The 21,753-nt window shown below is 47.0% G+C and overlaps 2 protein-coding genes across 2 annotated transcripts; one reads left to right on the top strand and one right to left on the bottom strand.

The window, feature by feature from the left end:
* The first annotated feature begins 2,202 nt into the window (after positions 1 to 2,202).
* Positions 2,203 to 7,265, top strand: LOC124703364. The gene is made up of 3 exons (XM_047235578.1): positions 2,203 to 2,329; positions 2,448 to 2,584; positions 3,379 to 7,265. The coding sequence occupies exon 3, from the start codon at positions 3,481 to 3,483 to the stop codon at positions 7,042 to 7,044; it is 3,564 nt and encodes a 1,187-aa protein (XP_047091534.1). The 5' UTR covers positions 2,203 to 2,329; positions 2,448 to 2,584; positions 3,379 to 3,480; the 3' UTR covers positions 7,045 to 7,265.
* Positions 7,266 to 9,554: 2,289 nt separating this feature from the next.
* Positions 9,555 to 11,707, bottom strand: LOC124703362 (60S ribosomal protein L3-like). Its single transcript, XM_047235576.1, has 5 exons — positions 11,605 to 11,707; positions 11,010 to 11,120; positions 10,563 to 10,867; positions 10,054 to 10,463; positions 9,555 to 9,941 (listed from the first exon to the last, which is right to left on the bottom strand). The coding sequence occupies exons 1-5, from the start codon at positions 11,687 to 11,689 to the stop codon at positions 9,683 to 9,685; spliced, it is 1,170 nt and encodes a 389-aa protein (XP_047091532.1). The 5' UTR covers positions 11,690 to 11,707; the 3' UTR covers positions 9,555 to 9,682.
* Positions 11,708 to 21,753: the final 10,046 nt, after the last annotated feature.

The following is a 21,753-nucleotide window of genomic DNA, read 5'->3' as shown; positions in this document are numbered from 1 at the left end:
AATGGGAAAATATCATACCCATCGAGTAGGACGGGTACGGGTATGGGATCGTAGAACCCATACCCATGTACCCGTATACCCATCTAAATTTGATAAGTAGAACACTGTAATATTCTAAAGTACTTAATTTCCCCCCTAATCATGCCTTTACATAGCTATGTTGAACGTCACGCTTTTTGGTCTCACAATTACTAGTAGGTTAGTGAGGATTAGTCCCCTATTTAGGATCGCTTCACCTCATATCATATTTTTTGATCAATTTGATATGTTATAAGCGCGGGTATTTTTACCCGCGGGTATCCATTTACCCTGCCGGGTGACGGGTATGGGAAAAACTTGTACCCGTTCACGGGTATGGGTACGGGTGATGGGTAAGATTGAAGGTGACGGGTACGGGTATGGGATGGCTCTACCCGCACCCATACCCTGCGGGTGCCATCCCTAGCCGTGTCCGCCCATCTTCCCAACCGAGGCGGAGCGGCGGAAGTGGAAGAGAAGCGAGGGCGCGCGCAAGAGGAGCGCTCGCCGCTGGACGAACTGGGGGCTCACGCCCCCAGGGAAGCTCGCGCGCTTCGCCAACCAGGGCGAGGGCTCCTCCTCCGGGCAGTCGAGCCGCGCACCGCGGCTGCCCGTGGCGGCGAGCGGCGAGGAGGACGACCTCGTCCCCGCGCGGTCGCCTACATTCTCCGCCGGGGACTACGTCCACGGCAACGACGAGGAGGAGGCTGTCATGGCGCAGACATGTGCCATCAGCGAGGCGGAGGCGAGGGCGCGCTTCGTTGGGAGTAGGCCGACACCGTCCGCCAGGTGAGGGAATACGAGGCGGCCCGCCGGGAGGCCCGCGTCCGCAAGGTCAAGCTCGAAATAGTCGAGTTTGGCAAGGACGACGCGTGAAGACTTCCACGCCGCCGACCATCTCCACCAGCACCGGCACCGCCGCGCGCCATAGCTCGAAATAGGCCGCATTTTGCTTATTAGCTAGGTTAAGGTTGCCGGTGTACCAGTATTTATGTCAATTGCAAGAACTATGTAAATATCGATCCTCAATCGGAGCATCTATGTCATCTATAAACTATGATCATCGCCTCAAATAACCCGCGCCAATTCTAATTTCTTTTTTCAGTTCCATTTTACGGGTTCTATTTTGCGCCACTGCGAATTTCGTCACAACTCGCATTTTCGGTGAATTAAACTCGACGTTTTCAGTTTGCGTTTTTTCGGGCTCTACTAGAACTGGTTTAGCAGAAGACGGATTCTGGTAGTACTCACCCGCCAGGGTCCGGGCGGCGCACCAACAAAAAGGTCGTCCATGGACTGGGTCACTGTGAAGGGTACGCGTACGCCCCTGTCGACCTCTCCACGCCGACGGGACCCCCAGGCGGACTCCATCTGTGCGCGTTGCTCCGGCAGGGGTCGCCAGCACAGGGAGGGTCGACCGGGACGAAGCAGGTCATACCTGCCGGCGCCCGACGAAATGCCTGCCTGGCTCAGCCGTCCCCGTCAGGTGTTCGAACCAATGCCTGGGCGGGCGCCGGAGCTGTGTGCCGCAGCTCCAGCTCCAGCTCGCTCGATGCAGCAACCGGGTGCGTGTGTGTATGTTCGAGCTGTAGCACCATGTGTGATGATACCATTTCTGCACTCCTAAGTTCCACTGTTCCTTGGGTTATCTTATTAGGTCAAGCTCAGATCCCAGATGGTCCTTAACAAAAACCTGGATTGCGACTGTGTCAACGTATGACCAGGTCCATCATCCAACTCAAAAGGCTATCAGCAGTTGCTTAGCCTGGTACACTTGGTAGTACTACACTAGTTATGCTCTGCTTGCCCATTGTCCATTGACTTGATGACTTGGCCGGTCGTCTTCCCCTCTTTCAGACAGTTCACACCGTTGCTGACGCCGGGACAAGAGCTCACCTACTATGTTGGAAGCTCACAATTGTGCTCCTCCTCCTCCTCCTCTTCCTCCTCACTGGTCTCAGCAGCACATTCGTCTGGAAGCTCTGCAAACAGGCTCAACCTCGGCCATTCCTGGTGCGATTACGCGAGCATTGTCACTGATGCCTTCCCATGCCAGGTAACACTATGATTCTCTTCCTGTGTTCGTCTGTCAGACGGACCTGGATGCATACGTTGATTCCAGTGCCAGTCGTCATTGCAGTTGATTTCACTTACCACTTCTCCATCCACTGCAGTTGATTTCACGATCCAGAGAACAGGGAGGGGATTATCTGCTTATTTCGGTCATCTTTCTGTCTGGACACAAGCTCGAGCTTGCAACCTCAGCTAGGGGGAATGACCATCTAAGCACTGCAGGTTTTTCCCATGCCAGGTACCACTATGATTCTCTTCCTGTGTTCGTCTGTTAGACGGACCTGGATGCATACGTTGATTCCAGTGCCAGTAGTCATTGCAGTTGATTTCACTTACAACTTCTCCATCCACTGCAGTTGATTTCACGATCCAGAGAACAGGGAGGGGATTATCTGCTTATTTCGGCCATCGCTCTGTCTGGACACAAGCTCGAGCCTGCAACCTCAGCTAGGGGGAATGACCATCTAAGCACTGCAGGTTTTTCCCATGCCAGGTATGATCTTCCACTTTCTCTTCATGTGCTTGGTTGTTAGGCCTGGATGCGCCATTGCCAGTAGTCTAGTATACCACCTCTCCATCCATGTCTGGTCGATTCTACTAGTTTACTTTGCAGAATCTCTTAGTGTCTTGGCCACTAAATATTTGTTCATATGTGTGCGCTTTCTGGTAGCAATCGGGTATAGGCATTCAGAGAGACAGAGGGAAATGTCTTTACCACTTATTTTGGTGGGTCCGTCCATATCATGTCAGTTAAGTCCAATCATGTACGCAGCATTTATTGACTTGTTGATATATATGAGAAGCACAGCTTATCTCCAACCATAACAGTAGAAATTGTGATAAATTGGAGCTCTATTATCGTATATTAAAAATATGTTTATTGTAATGTCTAGCCAAGCAAAAAATGCACAGGGAATTCGTACTCGGCGTAAACAATTGGACTTACCTTTAAGCCGTTATTATTAAGCTTGCAATTTGCTTTCCCTTTTTTTAAACACAAGCCCCAGTGTGGACTGCCATCGTTGACTGGGGCCCACTTCGTACAACACTAACTCACACCTTCTTTCTACATGATCTAATAATTCATATGCTGCGTACTGTTTGAAAAATAATAATACTCCATATTGTGGTTATCATTGTGGGGTCATGCAGGATTTTAAAAAAGCCGTGCTCTCTTTTTGTTGTTTTCGTTCGGGACATGACTTCACCAAGTCCTTCTTCCCAGCTGCCTTCTTTGCCTATTCTTCTTCAGAACCATCCTTGAATTGTCTTTGAATCTTTCTTCAGGTATCTTCTCTCTTCCAAGGAACTCTTACCCAATGCTGCCCATGCAAGCATAGAGAGCAACTGAGAGCCTGAGACCCGTGATCTTGGTCAGAGAGCAACCACATGGAAAACGGTAGGCAGCCTGAGTTCACCATTGAACTGTCCGCCGTGGTTGCCCAGGGACCAGGGAATGATTTGGGTACTTGCAGCACCAGTCAAGATTCCATCAATGGATTGTCCAGCAGATATCTGTTAGCCGGTAGCCCTGAACCTGACACTGATGTTGATTTTGAGCTCCTGTGGAGACTACGGAAGTATTTAGTACTTCTTGGAGTCCTAGCAGTTGGTGTGACATACAATGCTGGATTAACACCACCAGGGGGAATGTGGACACTAAACAAGGATGGGCATGATGCTGGTGACCCAGTCCTGCATGTTGGCTACTCTCTACGGTATGAGCTGTTCTTTTACTGCAACGCAACAGCCTTTGCTGCGTCTCTTGTCTTAGTCATCTTGCTTCTAAGTAAGAGTGTGTCGAGGCGGAAGATGTGGATCTATTCAATACGGTTGACCATGATGCTGGACTTAATTAGCCTGCTGGGGGCCTTCGCTGCTGGAAGCTGCAGGGCACCGAAGTCATCCACTTTCATCTGGGTTCTAGTCTTTGCTGTTCTTGTGTATGTTGTGATTCATACCCTAGTATCCAGAAGGAGCTGCGGGGCTTTTAGAAAAAAATTGAAGGAAAAGTTACATACAGTGGTGGATGGAATTCTATCCAGACGGGGTGCAAGCGTCCCCGATAGGCAAGCAAGCAGCCATCTGGAGAAAGATGTTGAGGAGGCTCGTAAGTTCATTTTGATGCTTGCAACTTTTGCTGGTACCATCACATACCAAGCAGGATTGAATCCACCTGGAGGCTTTTGGGCTGAAAATCAGTATGAGCATCGTCCAGCTACGTCAGTTCTCCGCAGTAACTACCTTCACCGGTATAATTTTTTTGTTAGCTGCAATGCGACTTCTTTTGTGGCATCTTTGGTCACAATCATTCTGCTTCTGAGCCCAGAATTGAGCAGCCATGGAATAAGGTCCAAAGCAGTGACTGTGTGTGTGGTAGCTGACCTATTCGGTCTGATTGGGGCCTATGCTGCAGGGTGCTGTAGGAGTAAAGGAACATCTCTCTATGTTGGGGTTATTGGTTTCATTGTATGGATCTGCTTTGCACTTTTAGCCGGGGCATTTGTTTGCAAACCTGTAGCAGACTGGCTGAAAAAGATCAAAAATCTTAAGTGCATTGATACATTTGGTCGGATCTTTTCACTAGAGTCAGATCAAAACATACCAGGAAATTCAGAGAAAGATAATTCGCATGCAATTCATCAGCGTACTGCAGAGCTCGCAGCAGATATGCCACAAGAAGACAATGCTTCTGAAACAGAACTCCGGGTTCCAGAGATCAAAGGGGATGAATCCCATGGGGAGCATCAGCATGCAGACAAACAGCAAATCATAATTGCTGAGGAGACTGTACCAAGATCAGAGCAACTATTGGTGAATGGCCTGCGATCAGAAAATACAAAAAATATTGTGTACAATCAAGATCAGTTTACAGACTACCAATCAGCTGCAAAGGATGCAGTGTCTGACACAGGACATCCATCAATCAGATGCCAGCAAGCTACAAATACTGTGGGCAGTATGTCTAGAGTTGATAATCAATCTGCAGACAACAAGCAAGTTGAAAATAATAAGGAACAGTCTTCACCAACTGATATCTCAGAGACTACAGTAAATACTGTCGACAATATGCCCAACAAGCAAGTTGCAAATACGAAAGTACAATCTTCATCAACTGATGAACTGAAGAATGTAGCTGAGCTAGTGGATGACTTCTCTGATGAATTAATGACAGATAATCACTGCAATGGAGCCACCAACGGTGTCACGGTACAGATAGTACATTCTGATGTGCCCACGGAAACCAGTGAGCTTGAGATTGTCGAAACTAATAAAACTGCTGTAACTCTGGAGAATGGCAAGAATGAAGAAGATCCCAGTGAAGTTACCAGCCATGAAGATGCTAATGGCAGTGCAACTTCAGAGCATCTGAAGAAATCGCGCACATATCTACTTCTCCTTGCCATTCTTGCAGTATCTCTGACTTATCAATCGGGTCTGAATCCGCCAGGTGGCTTCTGGTCAACAACAGAGAATAATCATTTGGCCGGTGATCCAATCCTCGAGGACACTCACCATCCGCGCTATATTGCATTCTTCTATCTGAATGCAGTTGCCTTTGTTGCATCCCTTGTCATGATTATTATGCTCCTCAACAAGAGGGTGAGCGACAAGGCTACAAAACGATTTGCTCTTCAGATTGCAATGATAGTGGACCTTCTTGCCCTAACGGGAGCTTATGCTATGGGGAGCTCCAGGAAGACAAACAATTCCATCTACATTTCATTTTTGTTGCCGGGCCTAGTACTTGCTTATGTTGTTATCCATGTTATGATAGCACGTGTAATCCCTAAAGAGGGGAAAAGATTGGCGGCTATGCTGAGGCACTTCTCGTGCAAGCATTTATGGCCCAAAGGGCATCAGGCTGGGGATGTTAGCGGGAAGGACTGGGAGCGGAGGCGTAACCTACTGTTGATGCTTGCTGTTGTAGCTGCAACTGTTACATACCAAGCTGGTATGAACCCCCCAGGAAGTGTATGGTCTGATGACAAGCATGCCAGTGGAACTCCAGGCAATCCAATCCTTCAGCAGAATCATTCAAAACGGTACAATGTGTTCTATTACTCAAATTCATTCACACTTGTGTCATCTGTAGTTATCACAATACTACTTGTGAACAAGGCATCCTGTGAGCATGGCATCAACTCATATGCACTGCGAGTATGTCTGGTTGTGGGCTTGGTTGGTCTCTTGATTGCCTATGCCGCAGGAAGCTGCAGGAAAGCAAAAGAATCTATTTATCTCATCATCATCGCCATTGCAGTTCTGATCTCTCTTGTGATTCAAGTCCTTATACTCTCTTCGACACAAGAAACAGTAGGAGGGCCACTGAGCACATTCGTGGAAGAGCAGCTGAAGCGGCTTCTTCGTCTCAAAGAGGTCAGGCAAGTAGCTGTTTCTGAGCCGCAAGGAAGTTCAGATCATCATGGGAAAAGAGAGAGAAAGAGGCACAAATATCTGATGCTCATTGCAGTTTTAGCAGCCTCCGTCACATACCAAGCTGGTCTGAACCCGCCTGGTGGTTTCTGGTCTGATGATGCTAACCACATCGCAGGCAATCCAGTCCTTCACGATATCCATCCCTGGCGCTACCGAACATTCTTCATCTTCAATGGTATCTCTTTCATGTCATCTATTGTCGTGATCATGTGCCTATTGAATAAATCTGTCAGGAAGAAGGATGTTCCGCTTCAGGTACTGCACTTGATCATGATACTAGATCTGCTAGCTCTCATGACAGCTTTCGCCGCGGGAAGCTGCCGGAAATTCAGGACTTCGGTGTATGTCTATGGGCTAGTGATTGCTGTTGTAGTATACCTTGTGATTGCAATAGGTGTAGCGAGCAGCATTGCGAAATATCTGAGACAAGGGGGAAGAGATGAGCAGCGGCCCCTCCCAAGACATCCTGGAAGTGCTTCGATAACAAACTCGACGGTTGCACAGCAAGTTTGAAGGCTCTGTTTCTATGGGGCAAGATTAAGAATCGGTTTCCATTCTTATCTACAATTAGTTTGTGTGTTGTAGCCAACTTTTTTCCCGAAAGTTCCATCCAGCTTAACTTGAAAGCTGTTAGGTGCTGTTGTGTATTCCAGCATGACTGTAATTTGGACTCGAGCCATAAACTGCATTTCTTTTAGGCGTCCATACACTCTTAGACATTGTAATGGAACTGCAAGCATGCAATGTTTAGATTAATTACGTGTTTTCTTGGAACAACTTAAATTTGGAGTATTTATTTTGGGCACATATAGTACATAATTATTTTTAAAATCTATCTTGATAACTTCAAAATCCCATCAATTTAGCCTACTTAGCTCAGTTTGTGCCTGTTTTGCTTTTATCCTTGCAGAGTTTCTAGCTTCGCATTCTTTTTGCCCCTTCTCGTTTTTTGTTGGAACTCTGCACTCTTACGATACTCTTCTGTATATAACTAGCAGAGTGACCCGGTGGTTAGATTTTTCTGTAAACAATTATTTGTCATATTTGCTTCAGTTTTGAACCTTTGATAAAAATATACAGTTTTGATAGTATTAAGTTTACTTGTTCTTCCAGGAGAATTGGTATTAGAGTTTGAGTTTTGTTTCCCATTGGATTTCATTTTCACTGCATTAAGATCAACAAATATCAAATATACTTCAAAGAATTCCTTTAGTCTGTGTAACGTCAAGGTTCCTTTATTTGTCATATTTGCTTCAGTCTCTCTTCTGAAGCCCAAATTCATATTACTAAGGTGCTGAACCCTCGCGTTCTTTCATTCTTCTAATTCTATCTGACATCACGCCGTTCCTCTTCCTCCCCTAGATAAGCCGATTCCCACTACAGTTTCTTTTAGAGCATCTCCAACAGGCACTATATCGCGGCGCGCTAAAACTCAGATTCTGCGCGCGGTAAACAGCTAGTGCGCGCTGGGCCAGTTTTTCCCCCGCCGGAGGCGCTAAAATACAGCGCGTGCGCGGGCGGAAAAAATGGTCCTCCGCCGGGCGCGGCAAAATACAGCGCGCGCGGGCGCGGAAAACAGTTTTCTAGACTATTTTGCATTCACAAATATCAAATAATCACACATAATTCATGAAACAAATGATGTACCATAATTTAAATGGACACAAAGTGCAACATACATCACATAGTTCAAGAACGACACACAAAATGACATAGTTCAACAATGACACACGACATATGGTTCAAATCGACAAAGTGGAACACACAATTTGCATATCACAATTGCATATCACACTTCCGCATTCTCCAAGTCAACACCTTCTTCTTCTTCCTCATCTTCTTGGGTTGAAGGAGGAATAGTAGCATTCCCCCTTCTCGGCGGCACCGATGTGCGGACGTTTGGTCGACGGCGCCTTCCCCCTCCTCGGCGCGGGCCACGCGTTGCCGGCGCCCTGCGTGGCTGCCATGTGCGCGGCGGTTGCGCCTTCGTGCAGCACCCCGCGCGGCGGGACGAAGAGCGCGCGCGCAGCAGCCGTTGCATTGCCGCCATCGGCGCCGCCGCTAGGGTTTGGTGGCGGCGCGGCGGAAGTGGCGGCGGCCGCGGAGGGTGGGACGGAGTAGGGAGGGGTTGGTGGGTTGCCGGAGGGGTCGTCCATCGTCGGGATTTCACCGGCGCCGCGCGAAGACGGCGGATTGGGCGCTCGGGCGGTGACGCGGAAGAGGAAGTTTCAGCGCAGGGGTTTTTTAGCGCTTGGACGAACGATACCGCGCGCTGTAGCCGACGCGTCAGATATGCCACTCCGGTTTGTGCAAAACGCCGCGCGCTCTAAAAATTTTACAGCACCACGCCGTTTACCGTGCCTGATTCCGTGACCGGCCGTTTTTTTGCAGCACGGCCGATATAGCGCGCCTGTTCGATTACAGAAAGTCGAACTAGAGGCGGATGAGTATCGAATGAATGGATACTCTGATATAGAATGAGAAAAAGCAAATTTGATTAATGCTACTTCTATTAGTTTGGAACAATTAGAAAAGTCTAAAAATGAAACCCTTTATTTTGAAAAACAAAGGGCAATGAATCAGGTCCGACAACGGGTTTTCCAACAAGCCGTACAACGGGTTTTCCAACAAGCCGTACAAGGAGCTCTAGGAACGGGTTTTCCAACAAGCCGTACAAGGAGCTCTAGGAACTCTGAATAGTTGTTTGAATACCAAGTTACATTTCCGTACGATTCGTGCTAATATTGGCATGATGCTCTTATCTGATTGCGCCTCTTTTGGTGGTGCCACCAAGACCTTGAGGGTGGCACTTCGAATAAAAATCTTACGTAGTTGTGCTATTTTATTCCCTTCAGAGTATCAGGAATAAGACAGACTTTACTAAATCGAGCTATAAAGACTATAGCCTCTCAAACGCCAACATGGGCTTAAGGAAGATCTATTAAAATGGTTCGAACACAAGAATCTATTTGGCCAACACACCAGGTTACTCAGGTTCCAACGGTAAATCATAGACACAACAATAGCACATGACACCAATTCATAGACGGACAGATCCTTAAAACATCAGCTACAAAACCTTAGGCAGGGGAAGGGACAAGTATCAGATGTTCGTTTTGACAAAAAGATATAGCTGAGAAAGCCCAGCAGCTCAAGCCTTGAGCTTGCCGTAGAACTTCTGCTTCTCGTCGGTGGTCTGGAAGCGCCCATGCCCGAACTTGGAAGAGGTGTCGACGAACTTGAGCTTGATCTCCTCCAGGGCCAGCCGCGAGGTCTGCTTCAGGAGGGACTGGCGGAGGGTGACGACACGCTTCTTGGGCCCAACACAGCAACCCTTGATCATGAGGTAGTCAGCCTTCACCACACCGTAGTGGGGGAAGCCACCCATGGGGGTGATGTCCTTCTCAGTCCTGTAAGAACAAGCAATGAAACACAATCATTAACACATAATACTGAACAATACAGCAAGAACCATAACTAAGATTTCACCAAAATGCAAGAGCTGACAGAACAAAAACAAACCTGTCAAACTCGGTAGAGGCATCATGAGTTTCCTGTCCAACCTTGCCAATCTTGTAGACCTTCTTGTTCATCTCAGTCCGGTGGTGGTAACCATTCTGACCAGCACGGGCAACAGTGTAGGAAACCCTAGCAGGATGCCAGGCACCGATACAGGCAACCTTGCGGAGACCTCTGTGGGTCTTGCGGGGAAGGCGGGTGACACCCCAACGTGTCACGACACCCTCGTATCCCTTACCCTTGGTGACACCAATGATGTCAATCATCTCATCCTTCTGGAAGACAGCATCAATGGGGACTTCCTTCTCGAAGAAGTTGTAGCCATAGTCCACCTTGTCAGCGATGGTGCCACCATTGATCTGGATCTCCATGAGGTGAGCCTTCTTCTGCTTCAAGCCCTTCATCTTCCTAATCTGAATCACAACAAGAGGAAGGTGAGCAACATTTCTGGATGTGAGTTAACAGGCAGGATAGAGTGGCATAAGACAAACAACAATCATAACAATTCTGACCTGGGTATGGGCGATCACACGGATAACGGTACCATACTTCTTCATCTTCTCAAGCTGCAGCTGAATTTCTTTCTTGCCTGCATCGCTATCGTACTTGAGAGCATACTTGGTGAAAGCCTTCTTCTTGCTCTTGCACCAGTTCTTGTAGAACCTCCTCCTAACATCCTCACTGAGATGCTGAGCCCAGACGGTGTTGAGAGTACGAAGGCCACGAGGAGTCTTGACGTAGGCAACAAGTCCAACAATGACAATCGGCGGCGTCTCAACAATGGTGACAGCCTCACAGGTCTCCTTCTTGTGCAGCTCTGAAGAACATCAAAGAGAACGCTATTAAAAATGGAACAGCAATTTTAGAAGTTCAAACAGAGACTGCACAGCTTAGCGCAGAGACTGCTGAGATGATTCAACTTCAAGTAAGTAAAGCATGAGAAACATTGGTAGACATACTTGAACCAGGCTTCTCGACCTCACGCACGATGTGAGTCATCCCAGCCTTGTAACCAAGGAAGGCGGTGAGGTGGCATTGTTTGCTGGTGTCATCCCTGGGGAAGGCCTTCACTGCAAATACAGCATCGGGTTTGTCAGATTAGCAGTCGTTGGAAGCAGCATAACATTAACAAGCAAGCAAAGAGCTGAGCTAAATCTAAGATAACTGACGCAGTATCTATCGTGTATCTTGACATACATGAGAAATCTCAACAAGACCGGATAACTGGGTACTCATGCACATCAAAGGTATCCGGGCTTACACGCAGCAACAAACTGAAACATACTACTAAGCAGCTATGTCACAGGCTCATGGCACGATCTAAGCAAAGCAGATTATTGCACAAACTTCTAGATGATAGCCTACTACTACGCACGACAGTGGGCACTAATAATTTCATCAAGTTTACCCAAAAGAGCAGCGCAATGTTTCATCGCATACCACAACATAACCGACCTACCAAGCAGGCATGCCAGACTGTACGACCAAGCGAGCATACAAAGCGTAGCATCGACTAGTAGCATGGTGAGGCGATGGGCAAGCAGACAGACGTACCCTTTCCGCGGTGGCGGGAGCAGCGCTTCCTGGGGAGGAAGCCGAGGGATCCGTGCCTCGGGTGCTCGAACTTACGGTGCGACATCTTCCTTCCTTCCTTCCCCTGCGGAAAGCAAACCAGAAATCCATCAGATCCGCGGCGGCACAACGCAGCGAGACGGCGGCGGCCCCAGCATGGCGACAAGAAAATGTCTGCCGGCGCCGGAACGGGGGAGCGGCGAGGCGAAAGGAGGGAGAGCCGGAGAGGGAAGAGGCGGCGCAGTTTACCTGGGAGGTGGTGGCGGCGGCGGATGGGGGAGGGTGGTGTGTGGAGGAGAAGGGCACGTAAACCCTAGGACAGCTTATATAAAGGTGCCACCCGGGCGAGGGTTTTGTTCGGACGGACGGAAATGCCCATCGGGCTATGAGGCTTGGGGCCTTGGGCCGTTGCTCTGGTCTACCTGTGGGCTTCGACCCATTATATTTTTCACGATTTGTTCTTGATTATCACCACTCAAAAAAAATTATGGCTAACAGACTGAAAGTGGTGTTACCGGATATAATTGCCGAGGAACAGTTGGTCTTTGTGCCTGGGAGGCTGATTACAGACAATATTATTTCCGCTTACAATGCATTCATTTCATGAAGCGGAATAAGGCGAAGAAGAATCGTTTTTGTGCGCTTAAATTGGATATGCGCAAGGCTTATTGTATGATGGATTGGAGCTACCTTGAGACACTCATGATCAAGGTGGGTTTCCACCGGCTATGGGTCCAAATGGTAATGAGGCTAGTAACCACTGTTTCCTTCCAAGTTGTCGTCGTGGTGAACAGATAGATGCCATGGGATGTCTTAAGTTGGGGCCGAATGGACGCTAGAGGATTCGGGGGAGGGTTTTTGGTATGGATGGAGAGGTTTCCGGATGGATTCCTCAAGAACTTGGCCTTGGCCGAAGGTAGAAGATGATGAACACGAGAGTTATTTCCTCCTCAGATCTTTCTATTCATCGATCATATGAGGTTACAAGTTTTTGGCTACAGCATAACACTTAGATCGTACCCGCGTATGGGTGTACCCCCTCTCCTTATATAGGGGAGAGGGCGGCTTACAGGGGAAGAAACCCTAGAAACCCTAATGAGATCTTTGACTAGACAAACTACTTTACAAAGCTACTTTAGCTACCGGTGATGCCGGTATGCCTTTAATCAGAAGCCGTGACATCCTCCGGCACCTTTTACGTCATCCTCTGCCTTTGGCGTTGTAAGGGTATTTTACCCTTATCCATTATTTTGGTAACAATGACACCGTGCTAGAGTATTTGGCCTAATATGTTTATAAGGATAATCTCAGGTATTAGGCAATGAGGCATAAATGGTGTATCAAAGGAACAAGAAGGCTAAAGGAGACCCCCACTTCAACAACAATCGAAAAGGGGTCTACAGCGAGAATCCAGCTCGCAGCCCGGTCCAACCGGCCAAGAACCGGCCGATCCGCGCGCGCTGCTCGGTCCACCGGTCCCCAACCGGGGCAAGTCCGGCGCACGACCCGGTCGACCGGCCGCCAACCGGGCTCCACACGAGAATATAGCAAATCCGGTTGCCGACCGGTCAGCCGGCCTACAGACCGGCGAGTCCGGCGCACGGCTCGGTCGACCAGTCGCCAACCGGGTGCCAACCGGCCGCCAACCGGAGGAGCTCCAGGACGATGCAAAGGGTGTCCGGTCGCTGGTCTGGTCCGACCGGCCTCACCACCGGGCTGTCCAGTCTGTGGCCCGGTCAACCGGGTTTGTCGAGGGAAAAGCTGAGGTGGCAAGTGACCAACGGCCATATTTCGAAGAACACTATAAATAGGCCTTCTCCTACCTCTGAACAGTTAGGCACTACACTATAAGCCGTTCTTGAGCTCTCTCTCTCTTACTCCATTGCTAGAAACACCAAAAGCCTCGGATCTACCTCCTCCTCCACCCAAACTCAAATCCCTCCGGGAATCGTTAGAGGAGGACCCGATCTACTCGTTCTACCAAGCCAAATCTCATTCCCCCTTGTATTCATCGAGAAGCTTGCTTCCTAGGGTTCCTTGGAAACCCTAGGTGGGCAAGAGGAGTCCGGAAGCATCCGGGCTGTGGATTTGCTCCGGGCAAGATTGTGAAGGTTTGGAGGCTACCTCAAAGTCTACCACAAGTGAGTGAGCTATTCCTTCGTGGGATAGGCTCCGGAGAATAGGGTGAGCCTTCGTGGCGTGGGGAATCCTTCGTGGGACCTCCACCCCTCCAAACGTGACGTACCTTGTTGCAAAGCAAGGGAACACGGGAATACATCCTCGTCTCCGCGTGCTATCGGTTATCTCTAACCGAACTCCTTACTTGTGATTTAATCGCCCGTGAGAGCCTTCGTGCTCGAGTTAGTTGTATCCTCATATAGGTTGCTTCACCTAGTTTGCATTAGGCTCACCTTTATATTCCGCAAAGCCTAATATTGCAAAGAAAGAATTAAAACTTGTAGAAACCTATTCACCCCCCTCTAGGTTTACCATCTCTATACTTTCAATTGGTATCGAGCCCGGACTCTTATTAAGGGCTTCACCGCCTTAAGAGTGAGATGGATAAACTCTTCGAGGGTCTAGATGACGACTCTAACCTTTCGGTTAAAGAGATGAAATCTAGACTCTTGGCATATGATGCCGAGAAGAAGAAAAAGGAGGATGAGCTACAAAACCAAATGACAGAAATGTCTTCCATGCTTAAGAAATTAACTAGTGGACCTCCTCCTAGTACGGCTTCGGCCTCTCTAGGGAATTTCCATGAAGTTAATCATGACTATCCCAAAAACACTTCACCCATGCCTCATATAAACCATAGTGGGAATGTTCCCCATTTTGATGGAACTCACTTTCCTTTTTGGAAATCTTCTATGGAATCTCATATTCGCAGCTGCAGTGTGGAGTTATGGGAGATCATTGTTCATGGATACCGGGAGCCACAAGATCCCATTCGGTTGACCTCCACCGAGTTCTACAACCGTAAACTCAATGCCTCCGCACGTGACAAGATTAGAAGTGGCATCAACCGCAAGCTTCTTGATCAAGTCAATGACATCGACTCCGCTAAAGAGTTGTGGGATCGGATCGTAGTACTCCAAGAGGGATCCGATTTGATCCAATCAGCTCTTTATGAGACCGCAAAGCAAGAGGCTCACCAGTTCATGATTCGAGATGGAGAATCTGTGGCCGATGCCTATGCTAGGCTTGGTGCTCTTAGAGTAAGAGTCAAGGGACTTGGTGTTGAGAAGTACAATGATCGCTTCGAGATGAATGAAGCATTCATAAAGTCCAAGGTCATTGCTATGATTGTCGTCAAGCAAGAAGACACCAACCTTGCACTCAACTTGCAAATCATGACCAAGAGTGCCGATCTCAACTCCGATGATCTCGTCTCCTATGTGGCCGCCAATGAAAACATGGCCAAAGCGGGAAAGAGGCTCATGGCAATGAACCGTGTTGACGAAGCCTCGCACAACCATGAAGGGTCACACAACCTTGCTCTCAAAGCTAGGGCCGATCATGGAAGCAAAGAAGACTATGAAATTGAAGAAGAAGAAGAAGAGATGACTTCAACTAGTGACATGGCTACCGACTTTGCTTTCTTTGCCAAGAAATACAAGGCAAAGTTCCCAATGCTCCTCAATGACAAGAAGAAGAAGAGAACGTGCTACAATTGTGATGAAGATAGCCACTTTGCAAAATGAGTGCCCTTATGAGAAAAGGGTAGACAAGCCAAGATTCATCAAAGGGGTCAAGCCAAGATTGAAGCCAAACCCAATCAACGATCGATACAAGAAGAACAAGGGAAGAGCCTTTGTTGGGGCCGAGTACTTGTCCGATGATGAAGAGGAAGATGAGGAGAAGGAGGTCGGGGTGGCCGGCTTGGCTTTCTCTAAGCCCGGGTCACTCTTCACATATGACTACTCCAAGGACTACTCCATGGAGAATGATGTTGGTTCTTCCTTCATGGCAAGAACAACTCAAGATGATGACTCCGATGACTCTCCCTCCTCTACAATCGTTGGCTCTTGTCTTATGGCAAGGGAAACCAAGGTAATGGAACCTCCACCTTCCCTATCTAGTGTTCTTGATGATGAAAACGAAAATCAAGAAGAAATAATTGTGCTTAAGGAACTCTATGATGTTAGATGCACCCTTCGTGGTGAAGCTCTTGTCAAGTTTGATTTCTTGATGGACTCACTCAAGGAAAAGGATGATTCCATTGAGGAATTAGAATATCATTTAAATGAGAAGGAACAGAGATTCAATCTCCTAAGACAAGAGCTAAAAACCGAAAGGTGCATATCTCAAGGTCTTAAGCAACAAATTGAAACTTATGAACTTGATAAAGTTAAGGACCTAGAAACTATTGATAGGGCTCAATCTTTGACTCAAGTGCTCCATACCTCAAAGGAGGAACTTGAAGTTGCTCATGCTTCTCTCACTAGGGATCTTGACCACCTTGAAAGAGCTAACAAGCTTGTTAAGGATGAGCTCAAGAAACTTGGAGAGAACCATGACCTACTCCAAGAAACCTACACAAAAGCACTTGAATCAATGAAGGATCCCATTGTTGTTGAAAAGCATGCTAGTTCCCCTACCTCTTTTACTAGTGAGCATGCTAAGCTTGTTGAGGAACATGTTCGTTTACAAGAGGAACTCTCTTTGCATGTTGAGACCAATGCATATCTTGAATCCTTGGTGACTAAATATGGTCTCGACTATCATCCTAATGAATCCTCTTGTGAGCAAGCATCTATTCTTGAGGAAAATGTTAGGTTAACAAAGGAACTTGCAAAGTTCACCACCGTCAAGAACAAGATGGGATTGGATGACCTCTTGAGTAAGCAAAGGTCAAACAATCAAAAGTTTGGACTTGGATATGTTCCCAAGTCTCACAAGAAGAAGAACTACAACAAGGAGAAAACCGCTCAAGATAAGAACAAGAAGGTCACTAATAATGGCAAAGCCTCAAAGGGCAAAGCCACTAGTGGTGACCGCATGGGGCCAAACGATCACTATGCATTATTTGTTGATTATTATGGTGATGTCTATGCTAACTATGTTGGCCATCCTAATGGCTATGCTTATAGAGAGTACTCAATTTGGGTACCAAAAGATATTGTTGCCATTGCAAAGGAACCCATTAATCGATGGGTTCCTAAATCCTCTACTTGATTTTGTAGGGGTATTCCTCCGGTGGTCCAAAATGGGTGTTTGATAGTGGATGCACCAATCATATGACCGGAGGAAGAGGTGTGCTTGATCAATTCATTGAAGATATCAACAAGAAGTCAAGCATTACCTTTGGTGATAACTCAAAGGGAAAGGTACTTGGGTATGGCAAGGTAGCAATCTCTAAGGACTTGTGCCTTGAGACGGTTATGCTTGTTGAATCCCTTGGCTATAACTTACTTTCTATATATCATCTTATCGATGCCGGTTACAATTCATATTTTACTAATTATTGTGTGAAAGTCTTTAGGAGTGACAATCTCAAATTGGTCCTCGTTGGATATGTGGAGAACAACCTTTACGTGGTTGACCTCTCGAAAGAGAGCTCCTCTCACTCCACATGTCTAATGGCGACCAAGCATGACGAAGGTTGGTTGTGGCATCGCCGCCTTGGTCATGTCAACATGAGGAATCTCAAACAACTCCTAAAGGGTGAACACATTGTGGGACTAACCGGCATTTCTTTTGAGAAAGATCGTGTTTGCGGTGCATGTGTAGCCGGAAAGCAACTCAAGAAGAGACATCCTATCAAGAGTATCGTCACCACATCTAGGCCTTTGGAGCTCCTTCATTTGGATCTCTTTGGGCCACCACATTATGATACTGTTGGTGGGAGCAAGTATGGACTCGTCATTGTTGATGATTACTCAAGATACTCTTGGGTCTTTCTCCTTAAATCTAAGGACGAGACCCATAGGGAATTCATTGTCTTCGCCAAGAAAGCTCAACGTATGTATGAATCCGAGATCAAGGCGATAAGAACCGACAATGGCACCGAGTTCAAGAACTACACCATGCGAGAGTTTGTCGATGATGAGGGCATCAATCATGAGTTTTCGGCGCCATACACCCCTCAACAAAATGGTGTTGTTGAAAGGAAGAACCGGACTATCATTGAGATGGCAAGACCATGTTGAGTGAATTCAACTCACCCCACAACTTTTGGGAGAAGCCATCTCTACGGTCGTCCACTACTCCAACCGGCTCTTCCTCCGTCCCCTCCACAACAAAACTCCTTACGAGCTTCTTACCGGTAACAAGCCTAATGTCATGTACATTCGTGTATTTGGATGCAAATGCCTTGTTAAGAACAACAAAGGAAAGCTCGGTAAATTTGAAACTAGAACCATAGAGGGCATATTTGTTGGTTATGCGGAGAACTCTCACGCCTATAGGTACTACAACCGGTCCACCGGGACTACTGAAGTATCTTGTGACGTGGAGTTCTTGGAGGATAATGGCTCCCAAGTGGAGCAATTTGATCCATGTGTTGCAGGAAATGATGATGATCCATCTAGTGCCATCAAGCATATGGGCATTGGACACATTCGGCCCATGGAAATTCATAGTGATGATCAAGATGATGGAATAGAAGTATCAAGTACGGCTCAAGTGGAGCCTAGCTCAACTCAAGCCGAACCATCAAGTGCAACTCAAGAACCATCCTCCACTCAAGTTGAGTCACATTCCGAAGAACAAGAAGAAAGTCCTCATCCCACGGAGCAAGACCATGATGATGATCAAGAAACATCCTCAACTCATGTTCAAGCTCAAGTGGTCCCTCATGATCAAGCACTAGCAAGAGATGAATTCATTGATCATGAAGGAACCATTCGAAAGATCAAGGCCGCTACAAGGGCAAGTGACATGAAAGTAGATCATGTCCTTGGTAGCATCTCAAGAGGAGTGGTAACTCGTAGACACCATGCATTACTTATCACTTATTGTCAACACCATGCTTTTGTGTCTAGTTTTGAACCACTCAAGGTACATGAAGCCTTGGTTGATCCGGGATTGGGTAATTGTCATGCAAGAAGAATTGGAGTGTTTCACTCGTAATGAAGTGTGGTCTCTAGTTGAGAGACCCAAAGATCATCGCATCAATGTTATTGGGACCAAATGGGTATTCAAGAACAAGCAAGATGAGAATGGCATTGTCATACGAAATAAAGCAAGGTTAGTGGCGCAAGGGTTTGCCCAAATAGAAGGTATGGATTTTGAGGATACCTTTGCGTCGGTAGCCCGTCTTGAAGCTATTCGTCTTTTGCTTGCATTTGCATCTTTCCACAATTTCAAACTATATCAAATGGATGTGAAAAGTGCATTTTTGAATGGTCCCCTAAAAGAAACCGCATATGTGGCTCAACCCCGGGTTTCGAAGACCCATGCCGACCCAACCACGTGTATTTACTCCATAAGGCACTCTACGGTCTCAAGCAAGCTCCACGTGCTTGGTATGAGTTCCTTAGGGATTTCTTACTACATGATGGGTTTTGCATGGGTACGGTCGATTCCACCCTTTTCACCAAACGGGTTAAAGGGGGTGGCCTATTTATATGTCAAATATATGTTGATGATATTATCTTTGGTGGAACTAACCCCAATCATAACAAAGCTTTTGAGATATTGATGACTAGGAAATTTGAGATGTCCATGATGGGAGAGTTGAAGTTCGTCCTAGGCTTCCAAGTGAGGCAACTTGCAAAAGGCACCTTCATCTCTCAAGAAAAGTATGTGAAGGACATGCTCAAGAAATTCAACATGACCAATGCAAGCCCAATGAAGACACTCATGCCCGTAAAGGGGCAACTTGGCTCATGTGACGGTGAGAAGGATGTGGACATAAAGGTATACCGTTCCATGATAGGATCCTTGCTCTACCTTTGTGCCTCTAGGCCGGATATCATGCTAAGTGTAGGGATGTGTGCTCGTTTTCAATAGGCTCCCAAGGAGAGCCATTTAATGGCGGTCAAACGGATTCTAAGATACCTTGTTCTTACTCCTACTCTCGGGCTATGGTATCCAAAGGGGTCAACCTTTGAACTCATTGGCTATTCGGATTCCGATTGGGCCGGTGATAAGGTTGACCGGAAGTCTACTGATACGTCCAATTTGCATCACTATTTTATATCATAATTTGCTGTTATTCATTGATATATTTCATATTTGGAGATGATACTTATGTTATTTCATCTATTTTGCATGTTTCATGATTATTTGGGGATCGCGCACCGGAGCCAGGATTCTGCTGGAAAAAGCACCGTCAGAATGCAATATTTCGGAAGATCAACAGTTGACGGAAATTATATGAAAATTCCTATTTTTCCAGATGACGAAGGGAGCTAGAAGGGGGAGCTGAGGAGGGCCGCCATGGGCCCCCCTCACAGGCCGGCGGGGGCCCTGCCCTGGCCGCGCCGCCCTGTGAGGAGGGGGCCCATAGCCTCCTCTCGCCTCCTTTTCTTCGCGCACGCCTTCGTCCCGAAAACCTAAGCTCGAGGGGTACGTCGAAAAGAGCCACAGCCGCCTCTGCGGGGCGGAGAACACCAGAGAGAAAAGAGCTCTCCGGCAGGCTGAGATCTGCCGGGGAAATTCCCTCCCGGAGGGGGAAATCGACGCCATCGTCACCGTAATCGAGCTGGACATCATCTCCATCACCATCACCATCATCTTCATCATCATCACCGCCGTCTCCACCGCTGCACCTCGTCACCGCTGTAACAATTTGGGTTTGATCTTGATTGTTTGATAGGGGAAACTCTCCCGGTGTTGATTTCTACTTGTTATTGATGCTATTGAGTGGAACCGTTGAACCAAGGTTTATGTTCAGATTGTTATTCATTATCATATCACCTCCGATCATGTTCCATATGATGTCTCGTGAGTAGTTCGTTTAGTTCTTGAGGACATGGGTGAAGTCTAAATGTTAGTAGTGAAGTATGGTTGAGTAATATTCAATGTTATGATATTTAAGTTGTGGTGTTATTCTTCTAGTGGTGTCGTGTGAACGTCGACTACACGACACTTCACCTTTATGGGCCTAGGGGAATGCATCTTGTACTCATTTGCCAATTGCGGGGTTGCCGGAGTGACGAAACCCGAGCCCCCGTTGGTATATCGATGCAGGAGGGATAGCGAGGATCTCGCAGTTTAAGGCTGTGGTTAGATTTATCTTAATTACTTTCTTGTAGTTGCGGATGCTTGCAAGGGGTATAATCACAAGTATGTATTAGTCCTAGGAAGGGCGGTACATTAGCATAGGTTCACCCACACAACACTTATCAAAACAATGAAGATTAATTAGCCGTATGTAGCGAAAGCACTAGACTAAAATCCCGTGTGTCCTCGAGAACGTTTGGTCATTATAAGTAAACAAACCGGCTTGTCCTTTGTGCTAAAAAGGATTGAGCCACTCGCTGCAATTATTACTCTCGCACTTTACTTACTCGTACTGTATTCATCTGTTACATCAAAACCCCCTGAATACTTGTCTGTGATCATTTACAGTGAATCCTTCATCAAAACTGCTTGTCAACACCTTCTGCTCCTCATTGGGATCGACATTCTTACTTATCGAAGATACTGTGATACACCCCCTATACTTGTGGGTCATCAAGACTATTTTCTGGCGCCGTTGCCGGGGAGTGAAGCGCTATTGGTAAGTGCAATTGGTAAGGGAAATTTCTACTGTTTGTGCTGATTTTATTTCTGCCTGCTGCTATAATTCATTATGGAGAGATCTTCTCTTGAGTGTTTATTTGGGAAATCTACTACTACTGCAAAGGTAGTGGATGAGGCGCCGGTAAGGAAGAAATACCATACAAAATACCTATGAAAATTATTGAACGTGTAGTGGGCAACCGTTATACAGGGGATGGAACTGTCCACCCTGGAGATCATTTATTGTTCTTACATGAATTATGCGGTTTATTCAAGTGTGCAGGTATTGCTATGGATGAAGTGAGGAAGAAACTATTCTCTGTATCGCTGTCTGGTAAAGCGGCGCATTGGTATAAATTACTGGATAATGGGGATTCTCTTGAATGGAATGATATTGTGCCCCGGTTTTATTCTAAGTTCTATCCTCCAAGTGAGATTCACAAAGATCGGAATCGCATA

The sequence above is a fragment of the Lolium rigidum genome, chromosome 3 (genome assembly GCF_022539505.1).
Source record: "Lolium rigidum isolate FL_2022 chromosome 3, APGP_CSIRO_Lrig_0.1, whole genome shotgun sequence".
Taxonomy (NCBI): Eukaryota; Viridiplantae; Streptophyta; class Magnoliopsida; order Poales; family Poaceae; genus Lolium; species Lolium rigidum.
Note: the sequence above shows the minus strand (reverse complement) of the source record. Positions and strands in the feature narration are given on the sequence as shown.